Source organism: Balaenoptera acutorostrata, chromosome 1 (assembly GCF_949987535.1).
Source record: "Balaenoptera acutorostrata chromosome 1, mBalAcu1.1, whole genome shotgun sequence".
In the NCBI taxonomy this organism is placed as follows: domain Eukaryota; kingdom Metazoa; phylum Chordata; class Mammalia; order Artiodactyla; family Balaenopteridae; genus Balaenoptera; species Balaenoptera acutorostrata.
In genome coordinates, this window is record NC_080064.1 from 153,209,567 (window position 1) to 153,234,332 (window position 24,766).

The window sequence follows — 24,766 nt, forward strand, 5'->3', positions numbered from 1 at the left end:
CAAAGAATCGGCATCTCTTCCCTCCCTGGAGGTTGTGGCGGGCTTATTGAGAGAGACGCATGCCAGTCTCCAGAGTGGCATGTCAGCCTGGGCATGGACTCTACTTCATGGGTGATATGAAGGCATTCTCAAGAGCAACTGTGGTCATATGCAACTTCTACCTTACCCTCTGATTTTAGAAAATACACTCTGTGGAGGGTATGACGCCACTCTATTTAAAAATGTTGAGAGAGCCCTGTGAAGTAGTCATGGCTGACGTTACGTATCTCCATTGTATAACAAGGTAAATTCCTCACCCGAGGTCATGCAGAGCCAGGACCTGGTTTTCAGTGCTTGCTCCATGGCTGTTCTTTCCAGACCGGGTTGGTTTTAGTCGGGGCACAAGGCAGGGCCACCACATATGGTGGTGCAGGCTATACCCTGCATGGGGGCAACCAGAAACCAGTTTGCTTGCTAGGTCCTCAGTGCACCCTGGCCTAGAATTGCATCTGTGCTGAGGGAGGAACTTCTCTTTCTAATTTACACAAGGATGTCCAGTGGGCTGGCAGGGCTTTCGTTCGAGGCTAAGTCTGTACATAAAACATGAAGCAGAAATGGATGCAGATAGTGTTGGTTTCTTCCTAGGAACCTGTTCACTGTCCCCAACTCCTCCAAATCCACCCTCACATGAGGAATTTAGAAACTTTAAGTTATTTTTTAAGCCTGGGTATTTTACAGTTGCACCAAGTTCTATGTTTTTGTTAATGGCTTTTTATTGACCAACCACAGGCATACCTCAGAGATATTGTAAGTTTGGTTCCACAAATTTTTTGGTTTTCCAGTGCATGTAAAAGTTGTTATAGTGGTATACTGTAAACATAACTGTCTATTAAGTGTGCAGTAGCATTATGTCTATAAAAAAACCAATGTGTATGCCTCAATTTAAATTATTTAATTAATTTTTTGCTAAAAAATGCTAATCATCATATGAGCCTTCAGTGAGTTGTAATCTTTTTGCTGTAGAGGGTTTGAAATATTGTGAGAATTACCAAAATGTGACGCAGAGACATGAAGTGAACAAATGCTGTTGGAAAAATGGCGCCAATAGACTTGCTCAATGCAGGGTTGCTACAGACCTTCAACTTGTTAAAAAAAAAATGTGGTGTCTGTGAAGCGCAATAAAGCGAGGTCTGACTATACTCTGTCAGACACTAGGCTTGCTCCTAGGAATGTGGTTACAAAAAGACAGACCCAGCCTCTGCTCCCACAGCGTTTGCAGGGGTCGGGGGCGGCATCATAGTATACAGCTGTAAGTGTTTTGATGGTGACATCACATGGGGGGTGTCCCTTCACCCTAACTTAGGAGGTCAGGGAAGGAAGTCTTCCTAGGAGGCAGGAAATTCATGCAGAAACTGAAGGATAGCGGGGAGTTAGGCAGAGAGAAGGGCAAAGAGTATCCCAGGCTGATGAAAGGCATGTGGAGAGGGCAATAGGGGAGAGCAGCACTGACATTTGAAGAGACCCAAAGCAGGGCTCCTCAGACTTTGACAGGATATATAACATCACCTGCAAATCAAACAAAATATATATTTGTATTCAGTAGGTCTGCAGAAGGGCCCGAGATTCTGCTCCAGGTGATGCTAATGCCGCTGGTCCAAGAATCACACTCTGAGTAGCAGGGACAGAAAGCAGCTGCAGAGAAGGCTGACTTCCACGCCTACTGGGCGCATCTATAACCAGCTGGATCCCCTGCACCCAGCACAGTGCCTGACCCAGAAGGTGTTCCACCTGAACTCATGGAGTAATTAAATAAATCTGTAAATGAATGGGTCACCAGTGTAGCTGGAGAGGTTGAGAAGGGCCCATCACGCAGCCACATTAAAGAGTTTACAATTTGTCTTAAGGGCAGAGGTGGTGGGGACAGAGGGTGGGGTGAGAGGCGTTGAGCGGTTTTAAGCAGGGTTAAGTGTGTAATAATAAGGTTTTCATTTCAGAAAGATGACTCCATTAGAGAGTGGAGATGGAATGCATCACAGGAGACCAGAGGTGGGAGACCTGTTAGGAATCACCGCGGTGGCAAGATGATTGTGGCCTGCTGGGGGAGGGGTGGGGAAGAGGCAGCTGAGAAGGAGAGGTGTCCGGGGAAATGGGAGGAGGCTGAGCCTAGGGACTTGCCAGTGGAGCCCACTGATTGGCAAGTGTCTAGCACACAGCCCAGCCCAGAGGAGGCGCTCGGCACATGTTTGCTGAGTGGCTTTGAAAGGAACTTGACAGTTACCAAGAAACAGATGAGTGACCCAGGGGTATGTGATTCAGAGTGAGGGCTTCGGAGCCAAAGAGCAAGCCTTGTGGGGCTGAACTGACCAGCTGGCCCAGGAGGAGCAGACTGAACAGAGATGGATGGGAGGAGAGAAAGGAGGAGGCAGCTTTGCTGCTACTTTCACAATTTGTAGTTCAATAGATTGAAACTTTCAGCATTTTAAAGCAGTATGGAGTCCCGTGGGGGAAATGTCACCCCATTTGAGATTTTAAAAGGTGAAATGTCATCATTTAAAGGAATGTTTTTTTTCTTTTTTCTCTGATTTTTAAATTAATGCATTTTTACTATGGAGAACACATATGAAGGCTTAAAGAAGAAAATCAATCACCCTAAAGACTCAAAGACTTGGAGAAATACTACCAGCCTATTAACATTTTGGTGTTTTTGTCTTGTACGTGTTACATAGTTGAGACTTTGACATGTATGCAATTTGAAATTGTACATTTATTTAATTTTTTTATCATAAAAATATCCTTATCATTAAAATTCCCCATAAATATAATTTAGAAGGAATTTTATTAACAGTTCCTTTATTGTTGGATATTTATGAGGCTCTAAATTTTCTTGATTAAATATAATGTTGAGGTGAAGATCTTCATGCAAAGATATTAGTCGACATTGTGAAATATTTCCTAGAAGTTGAAAATTACTGTGTTAAAGAATGTGAACCAAGGTTCCTGAGACATTTTGCCAAATTGTGTTCCAGAATTGAACGCATTTCCAAGTTCACTTGCAGACTGTGAGTGTCTGACTCATTGAATTGCTCTAGCACCGAATAGTATTATTTTTAAATGATCAGACTGCCTATAATTACATTTTTTTGTTTAATGAATATTTTTAATGCTAATGAGACTGAAGTATTTTTCCTATTTAAAATTACTTTTTTATGTTAATTGTTCAGATTCTTTGCCCATATGTTCTATTTAATTCTTGTGATTTTCTTATTGATTTTTTTATAAACTCTTAATAAATTGTTTTGATTCTTCCCCCTCCCATTCTTTAGTATTTACACGGATAACTTTGTAGAAAGGATCCACTAGTGATAGGCATTCATGTTTATTTTACCTTTTGGGGAGTTGGAAGTAATTAGCAGAAGGCTTTATGGTGTGTTTTGGAATGAGTGTGTGTAATACTATTACCTATCTTGGAGACTGGCTTATTTGAAAGGTTTCTTTCTATCTATTGGCCAGTCTGACCATTAAACCTGGGCATTTTGGAATTGCTATATATTTTGTATTGTGACTTAACTCATTCTCAGTATGCTGGATAATTTTCTTATATCAATGACAGTCATCATTCATGAACTCATTCAGCAGATATTTAGGTGGCCACTTTTGGGCTGGCCAATTAGCTTTTCCATTTTTTGAACAAGAAAGTTAAGAAGTATCAGCCCTGAGTGAAAGCAGTCCACCCTCTGGATAACACCCCCCAGCATTTGACTGATTCCACAATTCATGGTGTGGCTGGGGGCCCCGGTTTGGGAGCTGTGGATCAGAGAAGCCCAGGGAAAGGCAGCTTAGAGCAAGAGAAGCTGCCGGCTAAGTCCTCATTGATTACCTACTGCAGGCCTGTGGGTTTGAGCCAAAGAGATCCACATATAAGAAACCGACTCTGCCTTGGAGGAGGTGACAATCTGTTGTGAAGACAAATCTAATAGGAAACAGTAGTCTTTTGCCTATTTTACCAATAGATTGTCTTTTACTTATTCAGTACAAGAAGCTGCTTACATGTGAGGGATATATATTTTTTTTTTTTAATAATCTTTATTGCCAAAGTGGCATATTTTTTTTTTTTTTTTTTTTAAACAGAGAGGGCTGGATTTTTTTTTTTAAATTTTTTATTTTATTTTATTTTTATTTATGGCTGTGTTGGGTCTTCATTTCTGTGCGAGGGCTTTCTCCAGTTGCGGCAAGTGGGGGCCACTCTTCATCGCGGTGCGCGGGCCTCTCACTATCGCGGCCCCTCCCATTGCAGGGCACAGGCTCCAGACGCGCAGGCTCAGCAATTGTGGCTCACGGGCTTAGTCGCTCCGCGGCATGTGGGATCTTCCCAGACCAGGGCTCGAACCCGTGTCTCCTGCATTGGCAGGCAGATTCTCAACCACTGCGCCACCAGGGAAGCCCCATGTGAGGGATATTGATCCTAAATCACACACATATTGAAAACAATTTTGCCTATTAAAATTTTTTCTCTTTAATTAAAGACTTTTTAAATACCATATAGAAGTAAAAAATGTTTGTCAGTCTTTTCCTTTATGGTTCTGACCTTTATATAATACTTAGAAAGCTCTTCTCCTTACCTAAATAATAAAAATATTCTTCCATTTTTCCTTCTGTTACTTTTATAGCACTATTTATTATCATCCAGCTCTTTCTTTCCAATTTGAAATGCTCTTTTTAAATATGCTAAGTTCTCACACATTCATGGGTTTGTGTCTCTCCTCTTTTTCCTTGTGTAACTTATTAGCTACGTGAGTTTGGTTAAAATGCTTTCCCACTTGGGTTGTCCATATTTAAATTGGGGATAATGTCACAGTAGCAATTCCACTTCACAGAGTTGTTGTGAAAGGTAAACCATGATGTGTCAGGGTTTGGCCCCATTGGAAGCACTCAGTAAATGATATTATTGTCTTCATTATTGCTTGTTTTAGGGTCATTGCCAATGGCTCCTAGTTACTATAGTAGGTAGTCCCTGTCATACGTTTTTTTCTTCAAAGATTTCTTGGCTGTTCTTCTACCTTTAATTTTCTATTTGAATTGAATGTCAATTCATCAAGCTCTGAGAAAAACAAATGAAAAAAGGAACAATTGAGATTCTGATTGAAATTGCATTAAATTTATATATTAAAAGGGAGGTTTGACATCTTACAGAATTGATTCTTTTAATCTACAAACAGTGTAACTCTCTCCATTTATTGAGGTTTTGTTTTTTGCCCTTCAATCAAATTTAAATTACATGGAGGCTTAAGCATTGAATTTTCTAGCTTTTCCCTTGTTATGGTTGAGACTGGCCCTTTTCCTTCTGAACAGGTGCAGGCAGCTTTGGAGTTTCATTAAACACCTTAAGATACATTCTCTTTTAAAGTCATACAAACACCCCTGTGAGGTGAGATTGAACATTTTAACCTTATAGGTAAAGAATTTATAAGGAAGGAAGAAAGGAAAGTAATAGTTTTAAATATCTGTGTATCATCATACATTTTAGCTTAGTCTAAAGTAGGTCTATTATTCCCATTTTACAAATAAGGAAACTGATTCTGAGAGAAGGTAAAGTGGTGTGGCCAAGACATAAAATACATGAAGAGATAGGGCTCAAACGCACGGCTTGGGATTCTGAATCAGATGTTCTAATGGCCAGTGGTCACTACTTCCCCCCTCATGCTCTCTTATCCTCTCTACACTTGTCATTTGTCTCAATAAAGTTGACTCAAATCCTATTGGCCTGTTTCCTGGGGCTAACTGCCATTCTCTAGTCTAGTTTCTGGACCCATCTGAATGGCCCAGCACATGCAACCCTTCTCAAGAGCCAATCACAGTGGCTTGGTCAATTCTGTTGCTGTCAAACGTGGCCTGGATGCCTGGCTCTAGAGAGTACCTAGGAGGAGGTCCAGGGTAGGAGGCCAAAAATTCTCTCATACACCTGAGCCTTGCTGTTTTGTTATCTGACTGTTGTGTTTGAGAAACCCTATAGCCAGGTTAGGTTGTCAGGTTCATTACTGCATAACCCAAGGGAGCTACATTAGGGATGACCATCGCAGAGTGACCAGAAGGAGGAGCCTGACCTGGAACTCCCCTTCTACTGGGCATCCTCATCCAGGAGAGAGCTGCAGCCTTTGCCATCAGTAGGATGTGTTTCTCCTGGATTTGTGTATTGATCTGCCTTTAATAGAAAATTTATCATTGACCCTTTGTTCTTTTTTGCAGAGACAGGGCATTAAGTACTTGCTTTTCTTGGTTTTTCCCAGAATTTTAACCTCTTCCTGATTTTGTGTGTGTGTGTGTGTGTGTGTGAATATTTGTGCATTCATTGTCTCTCTTGTATCCTGATGGAATGGATGCTGCTGTAGAATCTGGGCTGTAGGGGAGGTCCCCGGAGGCCAACTGCTCAGGCGTCTGCCGCCAGGCAGGTCTTCATTTGAATGGAGCCAAAGGGTTCCTGAATATCCCTGGGTGCATCCAGAGGTGTGTAAGGGAAACTGGGTGGGTGGCGCTCTGGGCTCTGAATGGTTCGTGTTTGCTTGAAGGAACTGTTTCATGTACTGAGACTTTGAGTAATGTTTCATTAGTTAAAAACCCTTCGTTCTTAAAAAGTGAAAGGTTGAAATGACTGGTCTGTGCTATCTAAGAGGGACTCATAGTCTTTTTTGGAAGAATTTCAGAAATGAAAATTTAAACCCATTCTTCATTCCTAGATTGTTTGGGTGTGACAATTTGGGAGAGAGGCAGGTCTGAGTAACTGTGAAGACACTGGAAGTAGGATTTATTTCTTTGAAACTCAGCAAGCATTCCTAGAGCTTGTTGAGTTTCACCGCTGCAGGCTGGCGCCTCCTGGGGTTGAGCATCGTAATGGCCTATGTGACGCCCCATGGGTAGCACTGCATTGGATACCATTAGAATAAGGGTGCAGGACCATCAGACAGAGGAAGTAGATCAGTTCTCCTGCCCTTGGAGTGCATTATGAATTATTTACAGAAATAGTCTTCAACTGTTAAGCTTTGAGGGGGCCCAATACATAGCACTTTCTTTTCCTGCCTGTGGTCAGAAACAATTGGGAGAGATACAGGAATCAGGCAAATGGAGGTTAAAATACCACCTTTATGACTAGTAAAGCAGATCCTAGAAAATGTAGTTTATATCTGTGGGCAGGGGAGTTTCTAAAAGTGAATCCTAGAATCAGACTTACCCACCCAACCCAGGTAACACTGGAGAACCACAGGCTTCTCCTCCTACCAGCCATCCCCCCTGCCCTTTGACTTCTCCCCTAACATTTATAGAATGGGGAAGTAGAGCAGAATGCACACTAATCTCTAAGCAGAGGAGGAGAAGTGGCCAGGCTACACATGTCCAGTTCTTGTCCCCCAAATTGCCAACCCAGGGAAAAGGCCTGGAGTGTTACACTGAAAGATGTCCCTCCACGAGGAAACACCAGTAGCAGAAAAGAGGTTCCTACCCTCAACAAGCCCAAGTGATCAGCCGGCGAGGAACTCTTAAAGTAATACATACTGACTCTATGAATTTTTGGCACAAGAAACATATTTAGATATTGAAATGGAATGATCAGAGTAGCATGCATATAGTCAGGGAACATTTCTGGAAGGAAGCAATGGACACAGTGTGGTGGAGAGAGGCACATAGCTTTAAACAGATTGACCTGTTGAAATGGAGGAAAGTTCATGGGGAGCTTGAACTATGGTAAAATGAAAAAGACCTCCCAATATGACAAATACAGTAGCTCTTGTGATCTGGGAGATGTGGGTTAGTGTCATCAGTCCTAGTAGGCATAAAGATTAGATGGCACAGTCCCAAGTGGAACAAGTTCATAGATATTCGGCCCAGCTGGTATAGCACAGGGGATGGCCCATAGGCGGCAGCTGTGAAGGGGATGGTCCTGGGGATTGCAGCAAGATGAGGCTTCTGGTGTTAGACAACATGAGTGGGGGGCCTCTCTTCTGATTTATTACTAGTTTGGTAAATTTGGAGTGCTTTCTCGTTTACCCAGCTGAGAGAATATTGCTTAGTTTTCTTTAGAGCAAAAAGAAAAGATTTTTTTTTCCTCTTTTTGTCTTACCAGCTGGGATACAACTGAGAGCTGTGGGTTTGTGGGCTCGACTGGTGTGATGCTTTCTTTTGAGTTTTCTGTTGCTTAATTGAAAGTGGTTTAAAACCCACTACAGGTTCTGAGGAGGATACTGGGAGGAATAGTAACACAGACCTTCCAAAAACAGTGGATAACTCAGAGACCATATTCTTTTTGATTTTGGAACACTATGTGTGATTTTTTTTTTTGTTTTGGCCGCGCCAGTCAGCTTGTGGGATCGTAGTTCCCCGACCAGGGATCAAACCCAGGGCCTCGGCAGTGAAAGTGCAGAGTCCTAACCACTGGACCACCAGGGAATTCCCCTGATTTTTGTAAGGTGGATTTTCCTTTCAAAACACATTTTTCTTAGGGTGACACTATAATGTATTTGTCTTCTAAGAGTACCCAGAAACCAGCAGCTAAAAAGGGAAGGGGAAGTGGATAGAGGTTTAAAGTTAACTGTGGATGAATATATAAATAATCAAGATTTAAGGAGAATGTATTCCTATCTGATCCATTTGCTGCCTGTTTGACTGTACATTGTGGGGTTATTCATACATATGAATAAGTGGTATAGTCAGATATATAATCTTATAATTGTTAAGTAAAATTGGTTAATCCTAATGTTAATCAGAGATGTCTCTCTGTCCTTGTTGTATAGTATAGAGTTTGATGTGATTGCAGGCAGAGAGACCCAGGTGACCTTTTGGGGATCTATTTCCATCTCCAGTATTCAGTGAGTTGTTTGCTTGCTAGCTCCTAAAATAAAATATGTAAAATGCTGAGCACAGCACCTGGTGCATAGGAAGCTTCTCTAATACTTAACAACATGGGGAAATATTTACTGTATTTTAATTTGAAAATGGTTATAAAATAGTATGTAAAGCATTATCCCGGTTATGCAAAATTCAACAAATAGTTATTAAGTTCTTATATGCCAGATGCTGTTTTAGGAACGGGGATACAAGAACAAGATGGGGTGAACATACCATTGCTTTGTGCCCCATTTAATTTTGTATCACAGAAGAGATTGACAGATCTTGCTGTGATGTCCTCAATAGATAGAAAACATCTGTTTCTTTTCTTTCTTTTTTTTTTTGTTTTTTTGTTTTTGTTTTTGGAAGCCAGAGACTGACTTTGTGCAGGTATTTCTCCACAGATACCTGAGTGAGTGACCTCTCTGAGAAGTCAGTCAGATGAGCCCTGCCCACCTTCTGCTTCTGTGGTTTAGGGCAGTGCTTTGGAAGAGCTCATTTATCCCCCAGTTTAGCTCAGGAGCAAGGATTGGAAGTTGAAACATTCATTGAGCTTCCTAAAGTACTAAGTAATCACAGCTGAAACCCACCTGGAAACTCCCTTTCTGGGGGAGCCTTTGCCAGGAGAATCATTGTGGTGATTCTTTTCCTTCCTCAGTGTGTCCTTATTTGCCATTGTATAGGACCTCTGGGATTTTTATTCTGGGGAGAGAGATTTAGAAACATAGTTTCTAGCCCATGGTCCATTGAGCCAAATTGATGGATTCCCAAGCTGAATTTTGGCACTGGGAGCTTTTAGCAATGGAAATTTGAGTTTCATGGTTGGCCGGCCATGGCTGGCAATACCCAAACTGGCCCCTGTTTACTTGTTCACTACATGGTCTAAGGTAAGTCTTAAGGTCTCTGTAGCTTAGATCAGGAGGGATTTTCAACTCATTTTCTAATCATTTTACAAGGGTTAAGAAATCTGCACTTACAAAATTATTTGAACAGGAGAAAACTCCCCACTGAGTAGTTACTATGGAAGCTTTTATTCCAGCAAGAGGAAAAATTAATGGTGTAAAACCCAGTCTCTGAAGGAATGAAACGATTCTAAAAACGAACTAATATTTGTACCTATTCATTCCCAAGTCTTTACTTCCATAGCCCCTCAAATGAGAATGCAAATTACTGACCAACCTTTTGGTATTTCTTTCAGGGACACCTGTGTGGTTCTTTGTGAAAATTGCTCCAATTCGAAATGAACAGGATAAAGTGGTTTTATTTCTTTGCACTTTCAGTGACATAACAGCTTTCAAACAGCCGATTGAGGATGATTCATGTAAAGGTTTGTAATTCTGATTTGTACAAATAATTTTATGCCTTTTTTATTTTTTTGCCTATAGTGTGACTCTCGTTACAGAGAATTGGAGGTTGCCAAGGCAATCTCTGCACGAGGATCAAGATTTAAACTTTAATTTGTGTTGGGTAAAGCATTGTATCGTTCTGGAATGTATTGAGGGAAAAGAAAGAAAAAAAAAAAGCTTTGGTTAGGAAGGCATTTGAATCAATTTCATACCTTTGTAGATTAACCCTTTCCAAGTAGACAGAAGAAGGTAACTGGGCACCTCTGGTATTGTCAGAATCTTTGCAGGTTTTCACATGACAGATGTCAGTCACCCAAATGTGGCAATTCATGGTCACATTCATCTTATTTCTATATAAACTTCTTTAGATTTGACTGAGTTCTAGCATTTTAAGAGTGTTAAAGTAGATTTTAGTACATCTCTGCCTCTGTGGTTGGTTAAGTCTGTGACTGGTTAATTCATTGGAAACATGGCATTAATGAGGCCAGTAACATTCCCATATGGGTCATTTAATCAGCTCTGGGACCACATATTTTAGCACTCACCTCAGCCATATCACATGCATGTATGGTTTAAATAACACTGGGGACCTAGGAGAGGAGATGGCTCGGGATTTCTAGAACAACTATACTCCCGAAGAGGTCCAGCTCATCAGGAAATACAGAAGAAGTCATTCCCAGAGGCTTGGGATTAGGAGGTACCACAGCAGTCTTTTCCATCCCCCTGAAGATAACCAGGAGGCCAGGAGCTCTTTCATGTCGCAGTGTTTCCTGGCTCTGAGGCTGATTTTCCGGCTCTACCAGAGAACCGTACTCCTTGCAGTTTTCTGAGATGCAGCAGAGAGATAAGAGTTGAGTTCATGAGAGAGTCAAACTGGGGCATGTTATCCTCGATGTGACAAAATTGTGATTGTTAAATGGCAAGAAATAAAAAACATTCTGTGGCTGCTCCCTTGGGGGCTGTGTCCTCTGAGGATATTTAAAATCCTACTACATTTGGATGCTAATATTTATAGAGTTCAGAGCACAATGCTGTGTATACCAGTGCATCCTTTTTTTTTTTTTTTTAACTATCTATAGCTCAGTAAATCAATCACAGCCTGCCTTTGGGGTTCAAGACCAGAGCAGATGTAAATAAAGTCTCTTAACTTGTCTCACCCTCCGGCAGTCTCCTTTTCTCCTGCAGATTTGTGATTCCCTGATTTCTAGTTTCTGACTTGAAGATTTCTCAGTGCAGTAGCTCTTACACAGCGATAGGCTCACTCATGATGAGTGTCATCTTGCTACCATCTAGAAAGGCCGTTTACTTTTTTAACTGAGTAAACTCATAAATAGCATTTTAAAGGTAATCTGATATTTTCACAATAATTTTTGCAAGTTTTCTCTGAAAAAGGTGAACTAGGGGATGTAGTTGAGTCAGAATATTTTCTTATCATCCCCACTGGAACATTTTCAGGTGACGTGAGGGATTGTTTAGTAGGATAGGCAGAGTCAACTGAGAATGCTCCCTGCATGCCACCTAGGTGTCTGCCTGGCATTCTCATGAAACCTGAAAGAAGAGATAAATCAGATTGATGCAGTGGGACTCACTGAGGTTTATTTTCCAGGAATAAAATGCTCTACTTCATTTTTCCTGCCTCGCTGATGTATTTCCCTTGCTGATAAGGGTTTTGGTGGGTGTGTGCGCACACACACACACACACACACACACACACACACACACACTATTCCCTGTTAGCCAAGGGAACCAGATATTAATTCTCTTTGTCAGTGAAATAAATTGGAGTAATACATGACTTGATTTCTAAAAATTAAAACACACATGCACACACACACACACACACACACACACACACACGTACATACTCTTTAGCCCTCAATATAGGAATGCTGATAGTGGATCATGCTTAATATTTCTTCCAGGACATGACTTTATAAGCCTGTTCACTCCAAATGCTGTGGCAGATACGTTTAGACCCTCCCACTTGTCGTGTCACTGTGCCCCTGACCCACTTCTATTTGGTGGTCTGTTTAGGACAAGGTCAAATTTTATATTAGTCTGTTGTTAATGGAAGAGCATGATAATTCTCCAGGCCTTTATTGTTGTAAGTCTATAAACTGCAGTCCTGGCTGTAAGGGTCCAATCTAGATGGAAAATACACTGCCATGTGGCTGGATTATTCTCCTGACTTGACATTTCTTCTCGGAAGTTGTTCTCACATTGTGAGATTCCAGCAGGTCTAGCGGGGCTTTCAGTACAGTGCCTCGATTAGCATAAAGAGCCTTAAGAGTCTTGCTGGCCCAGGCTTGTGTAGAATTCACTTTTGAGATGGAATGGAAGGGTGGATAATGGAAAACCCCAGAAAATCCCCAGATAATTGCTTTTTGGCATAGCAATACAAGATGTTTTCCCACCATTAGATTAGACTTTTTAAAGTCAACTGTGCTCAGATTGTCTTTAAAATGGCTTTGTTTTCTCTCATCATGTTGTGCCTAACTTTGGGGCTTGGGAGTCGGGTTAGTGCATCCTAATGGTGACTCAGGAAGCCAGTTGGTGCCTAACATGTTCCCATAAACGACACACAAAGGGGAGAACACATGGGATCATTGGCGATAGACTATTTTAGCATCTGACACAAAGTAACTCCCCTTTGGCCCTGAGCGCATGTGATGGGCCCTGGGGATGCTCCCTGAACCCCCTCTTTTATTTAGTGTATCATTTCTTGTGACCCTTTTCGTGAATTATCCAGACCCCTGACTTCCTCATCTCCTCTTTCCTGTTCATCTTTTGGCTACTTCCCTTTCTCTCTGATAAAAAGTGCCCACAGGTGGCATGGAGCAAGGGATGAAGGCAAGCTAGGTTTGCTGTTTGGTAACGGCTCTGGGGTGTGCGCGCGCGCGCGCGCGTGTGTGTATGTGTGTGTGTGTGTGTGTGTGTAAAGGCTGAATGAGAGAGTAGGTGGGAATTCTTGGTTGAAATGAGACTCAGTGAGGCTCCAGGTGTTTCATTTCTTCCTTATCTCTTGCTTTTCTGGTACTTTGGATAATTGGGAGTAGGTTGCAGGGGTGTTTTTCTCTGTCCCATCCGCCCTTCTAAGCCAGGAGCCTTGGGCAAGTGGGTAGAGAAGAATTAGAGTGTAGGGCTCAGAGTTTTCTCTCTACATTGTTCACCCAAGGATGAGTCATCCCTCTTCTTTTCTCTCTTACCTCACTGAATCATCTCACATTAAAGGAGCAGATTCATTTTCAAAGATCCACTAAAGTAAATTTAGTATTTACTTGTAAATACAGAGTTAAAATTGAGCCAAGAGTGGACAATAAATGGAATGTAAAACTCCAGAGGAGATTTTTAAAGGCCAAAGATTTAGAATATTCAGGGCTGAAGGCTCCGGCAAGCTGTTGTAACTGCCAACCCTTCTCCAGGCGTCTTCATGAGGGATATATGTGAGGTGCTCTTGGGGAAGAAAGAGTGTAATGGATACAAGCCACAGGCCCCCTCTCCACCACCAATATTAACATCTTCTCTCTCGGCCCTTAGGATGACTGAAAGGTGATGATTTAGTGACTTCTGCTTGAAAAAGCCATCCTAGGTTTTTGGTTATTTGTACGTCAATAGGGAAAAGGTCTGGGGCGGAAGACTTGAGGACACCTAGTCATTGTCGACATTGACCTGGTGGTCTCCTGTGTCCATTGTTCTCTGCTGGATGTTGGGTTATAGCACCAGCTCCTCTAAGAGAATCTGTGACTCTTCAGATTAGGACAAGCCCGGCCTCATCGCCTCCTCACCAGGGCGAGGATACTTTAAGGAGTCCTGTGCAACTTCTGTTCCAAGTGGCTCAGCGTGGTTCCCCAGGGAGGGGCCTGTAGGTCTGCCTTTCCTAGTATCTCTGGACTTACCCTGGGAGGAACTGGAATTCCAGCTCATCCCAGAACCATCTCTTTTGGCCTAGGGAGGATACAGGGATGTGTGGGCTAAAGCAGCCTAGCGGGGGACTCACCCCAGTTGAAACCTGTAGCCAATGTGGGCTCAAGCAAGGGAGATAGTGGTTGTGCTTACTGAGAATGGAGAAAGGACCCAGTAAATCCTTTTTAGCTGCTTGCTAGATTGCAAACTGCATTCCCGTCCTTCTGTCCTTTTTTCCCTTTCATGCTTCCTCTTCCCCTCCTGCTCGCCCCCTCTCATTTTTCCTGATCACGTGATGCTTTTGATCTTCCCATGGCACCCCCAGCCCTGCCTCTGCCTGCCCTGTGGTGACGTTTATGACAGAGCTGGAAGAACCCTGAGCTAGGGGTTTCTTCATTTGAGCTCAGTTCACTGTTAAACTCCCAAATGGGATATAATTGGAAGGGTGGGTGCAGAAATACCTCCTAAAGCTTAACAGAGTTTGTAAAATGGGCTACTTATATTTTGGGGCTTTATGTCTACTGGAAACCCAGGTAGAAGTAGGACAATGAGAGAACACAATTTGTTCTTCATGCACATTTATTCAGCATATGCACTTACTGGGTGTCTTTGGGGTGTTTAGCCTTATGCTAGGTGCTGACCTTAAGGAAATGTCTAAGAGCCCCTGCTCGTTACAGTCTGTTTGGAAGATAGGCAGACAGGTGAGCAAATAAGAACAATAAAGCCTAATCAGTGATCTAATAGAAGTCTGCCTAAGGCAAATGGGGCTACACAGGTTGGAGCAGGCAATTCTGCTAGGGTAGGGTGGTACCAGGGAAAGGCTTCCTTGAAGGCAGCTGCCTTATTTTCCTTGTGGGAAATGACCATGTGGCTTCCCTTAAGCAAGATCATCTTGAGCCGGATTCTCATTGGCTTATTCTCACCCAGTTGACCCTTTGGACAATAGGAAATTGATTTTTCCAGGAGTGTTTTTCCTGATGGCTCTGCTATGAGGGACATTGTTGGTCCAAATTGTACATGTATATTCCACCAAACCCATTTGCTTCTCTTCTGTGTTTTCTTAAAATTTTTATTAAAGTATAGTTGATTTATAATATTGTGTTAGTTTCAGGTATACAGCATAGTAATTCAGATATATATATCAATATATATATATTCTTTTTCAGATTCTTTTCCATTATAGGTTATTACAAGACATTGAATATAGTTCCCTGTGCTATGCAGTAGGTCCTTGTTGTTTATCTATTTTATATATAGTAGTATGTATCTGTTAATCCCATACTCCTAATTTATTCCTCTCCTCCTTTCCCCTTTGGTAACCATAAGTTTGTTTTCTCTGTCTGTGAGTCTGTTTCTGTTTTGTAAATAAGTTCATCTGTATTATTTTTTTAGATTCCACATATAAGTGATATCATATACTTGTCTTTTTCAGTTTGACTGACTTTCTTCTGTGTTTTTGATCTCATTTCATGGCTGTCACTCCAGTCACCCAAACCAGGGACCCAGAGGCCACCTGGCTTGCCTCTTCTCTCCCTCTACAGCCATTGATTCTACCTCTGCAGCTGTTCTCAAGTCTCCCCTTGTCACCTGGCTCAGGCCATAGCACTGGTCCAGGCCCTCATGGTGTCTTGCCTGGGATTCTGACTGGTCTTCTATCTGTTAACCCCCCTCCGCCCTCTTTATAGTCCACTATCCACACTGCCATTTTGTCCTAAAATTCCCCTACTATATTTAAACTCCTTCATTGGATTCCCTTCGGGTTTCAGGTTGAAGTTCAAATTTCTTAACTTGCCATCTAGGTTGTTACCACCTAAGTTCTCCTCGGCCTGGCCCTTGACAACCTCTTTAGCATTACTTCAGGCCACTGCCTGCATCCTCCTCCCCTCTACGGGCCATGCCCCATTCATCTAGCTATTAAGAAGGTCTTACTCTTCACTGACATATTACCCTGTTTTAGGATTTTTCTGCCTTCATAGGTGCTGTTCCTTCTGTGTGGAATGTCTATCTTTTCCTTCCTGACTTCAACTAGCTCCTACTCATCTTTTAAAAGTTTGCTCTAGTGTCACCTCCTGTGGGAAGCCCTCCCTGACTGCCCAGCCTGGATTAGATATGCCTTCTCTGGACAGTCTTGGCCATAGCGTCCTCTACTCACCTGTTACAGAATTCAGCTTACTATATCATACTTTTTAATTTACTTATCAGTCTTCACTACTAGAGTACTAGCTCTTTGAGGCCAGAGTCTGTGCCTTTTTTCATTTTAGTATCCCCAGGATTTAGCACTGTGATGGTATTTACATAGTAGTTATGTTTAGAATTAATATGTGAATGAATGATGTTCTTTCATCTGGCTCAGCATGAGTCCTGTTATAAAGTGTCTATAGAGTCCAGAAAGGACAACATGGGGGTGGAGCTTGGGAAAGAACTTATTTCCTTCCTTCAGAATAGGCAGAGTCTGCCCATCCTGGTAGATTTCACACTGCCTGTCCATTTCCCAATCCAACACCCACTCGCCTTCCTGTGCCCTTCACTCAGCCACCTGAGAGCCAACTCTTTTAAGAGCCACATTCTTTTTTTTTTTTTTAATAAATTTATTTATTTATTTATTTTTATTTTTGGCTGTGTTGTCTCTTCGTTTCTGTGTGAGGGCTTTCTCTAGTTGTGGCAAGCGGGGGCCACTCTTCATCGCGGTGCGCGGGTCTCTCACTGTCGCGGCCTCTCTTGTTGCGGAGCACAGGCTCCAGACGCGCAGGCTCAGTAGTTGTGGCTCACGGGCTTAGTTGCTCCGCGGCATGTGGGATCTTCCCAGACCAGGGCTCGAACCTGTGTCCCCTGCATTGGCAGGCAGATTCTCAACCGCTGCGCCACCAGGGAAGCCCCCATGAGCCACATTCTTGAAAAGAAAATCAGGCCTAGAGTGAGGGGCTAGCCTGGGCCTGGGGAAGTGCCCTGAAGTCCAGGGATCTTTCTTTTCATTTTCTGTGCCATGTCATCTGATGGACCAGGGCCCTGAGCCCTGCCAAGCAGGGTCTGGGATATCTGCCCTGCTAGCTCCCTCTTATCATTGGTACCAGAGTGTAGGTTGTGGTGGTGGTGGATGCGTAGGATTGAATGGAGGGGGGGTGGTGTTTCAGAGCCCTTGCTGATGTTTGAGTGCACAACTGTTTTCTCGCCAGTTGAAAAATATACTTTCTGCTCCTCTTGAAAAACTTTGCAGAATTCAATTCCAGCTTTATTTTCAGCTGAAGGAGAGCCTGACTCTGAAAGAGACTTTAAAAAATTCTAGTCCACAGTTCACACAAGCAAATTCCAGTGAACACTTTCATGAATGGCCCATTTGGGGAAGATGTCAAATACCCCTGGAGAGTCTGGGCTGTCCCCTCCTGTCAACATCAGTGGGAGTCCCCGCAGCCCAACCACCGTGAGCCTCTTTTCGAGGTGACCCATATCTCTGCTTAATGGCATCGGGATGGATGAAAATGCCACTATCTTTTATTAAAGCCCAGAACTTCTGGAATGAGATAAAAAGGAACTTGATTTGCTATTCTTGTTACGTTGACAAAATTTATACAGATCTTGATTCTTTTTTTTTTTTTTTAAACATCTTTATTGAAGTATAATTGCCTTACAATAGTGTGTTAGCATCTGCTTTATAACAAAGTGAATCTGTTATACATATACAATATGTTCCCATTTCTCTTCCCTCTTGCATCTCCCTCCCTCCCACCCTCACCATCCCACCCCTCTAGGTAGTCACAAAGCACCTAGCTGATCTCCCTGTGCTATGCGGCTGCTTCCCACTAGCTATCTATTTTTCATTTGGTAGTGTATATATGTCCATGACACTCTCTTACCCTGTCACATCTCACCCCACCCCCTCCCCATATCCTCAAGTCCATTCTCTAGTAGGTCTGTGTCTTTATTCCCGTCTTGCCACTAGGTTCTTCCTGGCCTTTTTTTTTTTTTTTTCCCTTAGATTCCATATATATGTGTTAGCATACTGTATTTGTTTTTCTCTTTCTGACTTACTTCACTCTGTATGACAGACTCTAACTCCATCCACCTCATTACAAATACCTCCATTTCATTTCTTTTTATGGCTGAGTAATATTCCATTGTATATATGTGCCACATCTTCTTTATCCATTCATCTGTCGATGGACACCTAGGTTGCTTCCATGTCCTGGCTATTGTAAATAGAGCTGCAATGAACATTTTGGTACATGACTCTTTTTGACCTATGGTTTTCTCAGGGTATATGCCCAGTAGTGGGATTGCTGGGTCGTATGGTAGTTCTATTTGTAGTTTTTTAAGGAACCTCCATACTGTTCTCCATAGTGGCTGTATCAATTTACATTCCCACCAACAGTGCAAGAGTGTTCCCTTTCCTCCACACCCTCTCCAGCATTTATTGTTTCTAGATTTTTTGATTATGGCCATTCTGACCGGTGTGAGATGATATCTCATTGTAGTTTTGATTTGCATTTCTCTAATGATTAATGATGTTGAGCATTCTTTCATGTGTCTGTAGGCCATCTGTATATCTTCTTTGGAGAAATGTCTATTTAGATCTTCTGCCCATTTTTGGATTGGGTTGTTCGTTTTTTTGTTATTGAGCTGCATGAGCTGCTTGTAAATCTTGGAGATTAATCCTTTGTCAGTTGCTTCATTTGCAAATATTTTCTCCCATTCTGCGGGTTGTCTTTTGGTCTTGTTTATGGTTTCCTTTGCTGTGCAAAAGCTTTTCAGTTTCATTAGGTCCCATTTGTTTATTTGTGTTCTTATTTCCATTTCTCTGGGAGCTGGGTCAAAAAGAATCTTGCTGTGATGTATGTCATAGAGTGTTCTGCCTATGTTTTCCTCTAAGAGTTTGATAGTGTCTGCCCTTACACTTAGGTCTTTAATCCATTTTGAGTTTATTTTTGTGCATGGTGTCAGGGAGTGTTCTAATTTCATACTTTTACATGTTCCTGTCCAATTTTCCCAGCACCACTTATTGAAGAGGCTGTCTTTTCTCCACTGTATATGCTTGCCTCCTTTATCAAAGATAAGTTGACCATATGTGTGTGGGTTTATCTCTGGGCTTTCTATCCTGTTCCATTGATCTATATTTCTGTTTTTGTGCCAATACCAAACTGTCTTGATTACTGAAGCTTTGTAATATAGTCTGAAGTCAGGGAGCCTGATTCCCCCAGCTCCATTTTTCGTTCTCAAGATGGCTTTGGCTATTCGGGGTCTTTTGTGTTTCCATACAAATTGTGAAATTTTTTGTTCTAGTTCTGTGAAAAATGCCAGTGGTAGTTTGATAGGGATTGCATTGAATCTGTAGATTGCTTTGGGTAGTAGAGACATTTTCACAATGTTGATTCTTCCAATCCAGGAACATGGTATATCTCTCCATCTATTTGTATCATCTTTAATTTCTTTCATCAGTGTCTTATAATTTTCTGCATACAGGTCTTTTGTCTCCTTAGGTAGGTTTATTCCTAGATATTTTATTCTTTTTGTTGCAATGGTAAATGGGAGTGTTTTCTTAATTTCACTTTCAGATTTTTCGTCATTAGTGTATAGAAATGCAAGAGATTTCTGTGCATTAATTTTGTATCCTGCTACTTTACCAAATTCATTGATTAGCTCTAGGAGTTTTCTGGTAGCATCTTTAGGATTCTCTATGTATAGTATCATGTCATCTGCAAACAGTGACAGCTTTACTTCTTCTTTTCCGATTTGGATTCCTTTTATTTCTTTGTCTTCTCTGATTGCTGTGGCTAGGACTTCCAGAACTATGTTGAATAATAGTGGTGAGAGTGGGCAACCTTGTCTTGTTCCTGATCTTAGTGGAAATGGTTTCAGTTTTTCACCATTGAGGACAATGTTGGCTGTGGGTTTGTCATATATGGCCTTTATTATGTTGAGGAAAGTTCCCTCTATGCCTACTTTCTGCAGGGCTTTTATCATAAATGGGTGTTGAATTTTGTCAAAAGCTTTCTCTGCATCTATTGAGATGATCATATGGTTTTTCTCCTTCAATTTGTTAATATGGTGTATCACATTGATTGATTTGCGTATATTGAAGAATCCTTGCATTCCTGGGATAAACCCCACTTGATCATGGTGTATGATCCTTTTAATGTGCTGTTGGATTCTGTTTGCTAGTATTTTGTTGAGGATTTTTGCATCTATGTTCATCAGTGATATTGGCCTGTAGTTTTCTTTCTTTGTGACATCTTTGTCTGGTTTTGGTATCAGGGTGATGGTGGCCTCGTAGAATGAGTTTGGGAGTGTTCCTCCCTCTGCAATATTTTGGAAGAGTTTGAGAAGGATAGGTGTTAGCTCTTCTCTAAATGTTTGATAGAATTCGCCTGTGAAGCCATCTGGTCCTGGGCTTTTGTTTGTTGGAAGGTTTTTAATCACAGTTTCAATTTCAGTGCTTGTGATTGGTCTGTTCATATTTTCTATTTCTTCCTGGTTCAGTCTCGGCAGTTTGTGCATTTCTAAGAATCTGTCCATTTCTTCCAGGTTGTCCATTTTATTGGCATAGAGTTGCTTGTAGTAATCTCTCATGATCTTTTGTATTTCTGCAGTGTCAGTGGTTACTTCTCCTTTTTCATTTCTAATTCTATTGATCTGAGTCTTCTCCCTTTTTCTCTTGATGAGTCTGGCTAATGGTTTATCAATTTTGTTTATCTTCTCAAAGAACCAGCTTTTAGTTTCATTGATTTTTGCTATTGTTTCCTTCATTTCTTTTTCATTTATTTCTGACCTGATCTTTATAATTTCTTTCCTTCTGCTGGCTTTGGGGTTTTTTTGTTCTTCTTTCTCTAATTGCTTTAGGTGCAAGGTTAGGTTGTTTATTCGAGATGTTTCCTGTTTCTTGAGGTAGGCTTGTATTGCTATAAACTTCCCTCTTAGCACTGCTTTTGCTGTGTCCCATAGGTTTTGGGTCGTCGTGTCTCCATTGTCATTTGTTTCTAGGTATTTTTTGATTTCCCCTTTGATTTCTTCAGTAATCACTTCGTTATTAAGTAATGTATTGTGTAGCCTCCATGTGTTTGTATTTTTTACAGATCTTTTCCTGTAATTGATATCTAGTCTCATAGCGTTGTGGTCGGAAAAGATACTTGATACGATTTCAATTTTCTTAAATTTACCAAGGCTTGATTTGTGACCCAAGATATGATCTATCCTGGAGAATGTTCCATGAGCACTTGAGAAAAATGTGTATTCTGTTGTTTTTGGGTGGAATGTCCTATAAATATCAATTAAGTCCATCTTGTTTAATGTATCATTTAAAGCTTGTGTTTCCTTATTTATTTTCATTTTGGATGATCTGTCCATTGGTGAAAGTGGGGTGTTAAAGTCCCCTACTATGATTGTGTTGCTGTCAATTTCCCCTTTCATGGCTGTTAGTATTTGCCTTATGTATTGAGGTGCTCCTATGTTGGGTGCATAAATATTTACAATTGTTATACCTTCCTCTTGGATCGATCCCTTGATCATTATATAGTGTCCTTCTTTGTCTCTTGTAATAGTCTTTATTTTAAAGTCTATTTTGTCTGATATGAGAATTGCTACTCCAGCTTTCTTTTGATTTCCATTTGCATGGAATATCTTTTTCCATCCCCTCACTTTCAGTCTGTATGTGTCCCTAGGTCTGAAGTGGGTCTCTTGTAGACAGCATATGTATGGGTCTTGTTTTTGTATCCATTCAGCCAGCCTGTGTCTTTTGGTGGGAGCATTTAATCCATTTACATTCAAGGTAATTATCGATATGTATGTTCCTATTCCCATTTTCTTAAATGTATTGGGTTTGTTATTGTAGGTGTTTTCCTTCTCTTGTGTTTCTTGCCTAGAGAATTTCCTTTAGCATTTGTTGTAAAGCTGGTTTGGTGGTGCTGAACTCTCTCAGCTTTTGCTTGTCTGTAAAGGTTTTAATTTCTCCATCGAATCTGAATGAGATCCTTGCTGGGTAGAGTAATCTTGGTTGTAGGTTTTTCTCCTTCATGACTTTAAGTATATCCTGCCACTCCCTTCTGGCTTGCAGAGTTTCTGCTGAGAGATCAGATGTTAACCTTATGGGGATTCCCTTGTGTGTTATTTGTTTTTTTTCCCTTGCTGCCTTTAATATGTTTTCCTTATATTTAATTTTTGACAGTTTGATTAATATGTGTCTTGGCGTGTTCCTCCTTGGGTTTATCCTGTATGGGACTCTCTGTGCTTCCAGGACTTGATTAACTATTTCCTTTCCCATATTAGGGAAGTTTTCAACTATAATCTCTTCAAAAATTTTCTCAGTCCCTTTCTTTTTCTCTTCTTCTTCTGGTACCCCTATAATTCGAATGTTGGCACGTTTAATGTTGTCCCAGAGGTCCCTGAGACTGTCCTCAGTTCTTTTCATTCTTTTTTCTTTATCCTGCTCTGTAGTAGTTATTTCCACCATTTTATCTTCCAGGTCACTTATCCTTTCTTCTGCCTCAGTTATTCTATTATTGATCCCATCTAGAGTATTTTTAATTTCATTTATTGTGTTTTTCATCATTGCTTGGTTCCTCTTTAGTTCTTCTACATCCTTGTTAAATGTTTCTTGCATTTTGTCTATTCTATTTCCAAGATTTTGGATCATCCTTACTATCATTATTCTGAATTCTTTTTCAGGTAGACTACCTATTTCCTCTTCATTTGTTAAGTCCAGTGTGTTTTGAGCCTGCTCCTTCATCTGCTGTGTGTTTTTCTGTCGTCTCATTTTGCCTATCTTACTGTGTTTGGGGTCTCCTTTTCACAGGCTGCAGGTTCGTAGTTCCCGTTGTTTTTGGTATCTGTCCCCAGTGGCTAAGGTTGGTTCAGTGGGTTGTGTAGGCTTCCTGGTGGAGGGAACTAGTGCCTGAGTTCTGGTGGATGAGGCTAGATCTTGTCTTTCTGGTGGGCACGTCCACGTCTGGTGGTGTATTTTGGTGTGTCTGTGGCCTTATTATGATTTTAGGCAGCCTCTCTGCTAATGGATGGGGTTGTGTTCCTGTCTAGCTAGTTGTTTGGCATAGGGTGTCCAGCACTGTAGCTTGCTGGTCGTCGGGTGAAGCTGGGTCTTGATGTTGAGATGGAGATCTCTGGGAGATTTTTGCCGTTTGGTATTACGTGGAGCTGGGAGGTCTCTTGTGGACCAGTGTTCTGTAGTTGGCTCTCCCACCTCAGAGGCACGGCCCTGATGCCTGGCTGGAGCACCAAGAGCCTTTCATCCACACGGCTCAGAGTAAAAGGGAGAAAAAATAGAAAGAAAGAAAGAAAGAGGCTATAATATAGTGAAGTAAAATAAAGCTATTGTAAAGCAAAGCTATACAGACAAAATCTCACCCAGAAGCATATACATATACACTCACAAAAAAAAGGAAAAGGGGAAGAATTAATATCTCCTGCTCCCAGAGTCCCCCTCCTGAACTTGGGCTGATTCGTTGTCTGTTCAGGTATTCAGCAGGTGCAGGCACATCAAGTTGTTTGTGGAGCTTTAATCCGCTGCCCCTGAGGCTGCTGGGAGAGATTTCCCCTTCTCTTCCCTGTTCGCACAGCTCCTGGGGTTCAGCTTTGGATTTGGACCCGCCTCTGCGTGTAGGTCGCCTGTGGGCGTCTGTTTCCCGCCCAGACAGGACGGGGTTAAAGGAGCAGCTGCTTCGGGGGCTCTGGCTCACCCAGGCCGCGGGGGGGGAGGGGTACGGAGGAGGCGGGGCGAGCCTGCGGCGGCAGAGGCCGGCGTGACGTTGCACCAGCTCGAGGCGCGCAGTGCGTTCTCCCGGGGATGTTGTCCCCGGATCCCGGGACCCTGGCAGTGGCGGGCTGCACAGGCTCCCGGGAGGGGAGGTGTGGAGAGTGACCTGTGCTCACACACAGGCTTTTTGGAGGCGGCAGCAGCAGCCCCAGCGTCTCACGCCCGTCTCTGGGGTCCGTGCTGATCGCCGGGGCTTGCGCCCTTCTCTGGAGTTCGTTTAGGCGGCGCTCTGAATCCCCTCTCCTTGCGCGCAGCGAAACAAAGAGGCAAGAAAAAGTCTCTTGCCTCTTCGGCAGCTGCAGACTTTTTCCCCGGACTCCCTCCCGGCTAGCTGTGGTGCGCCAACCCCTTCAGGCTGTGTTCACGCTGCCAGCCCCAGTCCTCTCCCTGCGATCCGACCGAAGCCCGAGCCTCAGCTCCCAGCCCCGCCTGCCCCGGCGGGGGAGCAGACAAGCCTCTCGGGCTGGTGAGCGCCGCTCGGCGCCGAGCCTCTGTGCGGGAGTCTCTCCGATTTTCCTTCTGCGCCCCTGTTGCTGTGGGATCCGCGCTGATAGCCGCGGCTCGCGCCCTTCTCTGGAGTTCGTTTAGGTGGCGCTCTGAATCCCCTCTCCTTGCCCGCCGCGAAACAAAGAGGCAAGAAAAAGTCTCTTGCCTCTTCGGCAGCTGCAGACTTTTTCCCCGGACTCCCTCCCGGCTAGCTGTGGTGCGCCAACCCCTTCAGGCTGTGTTCACGCTGCCAGCCCCAGTCCTCTCCCTGCGATCCGACCGAAGCCCGAGCCTCAGCTCCCAGCCCCGCCCGCCCCGGCGGCTAAGCAGACAAGCCTCTCGGGCTGGTGAGTGCTGCTCGGCGCCGAGCCTCTGTGCGGGAACCTCTCTGCTTTGCCCTCCGCACCTCTGTGGCTGCGCTCTCCTC

The 24,766-nt window shown here is 42.7% G+C and overlaps 1 protein-coding gene across 2 annotated transcripts in view; it reads left to right on the plus strand.

The window, feature by feature from the left end:
• KCNH1 (potassium voltage-gated channel subfamily H member 1) overlaps positions 1–24,766 on the plus strand; it is a 430,914-nt gene that overhangs the window by 37,333 nt on the left and 368,815 nt on the right. For both annotated transcript variants that reach the window (XM_007163985.2, XM_007163986.2), the window contains exon 4: positions 10,049–10,177. In XM_007163985.2, coding sequence (XP_007164047.1) covers positions 10,049–10,177 — 129 coding nt within the window. The remainder of the gene's footprint in view (positions 1–10,048; positions 10,178–24,766) is intronic.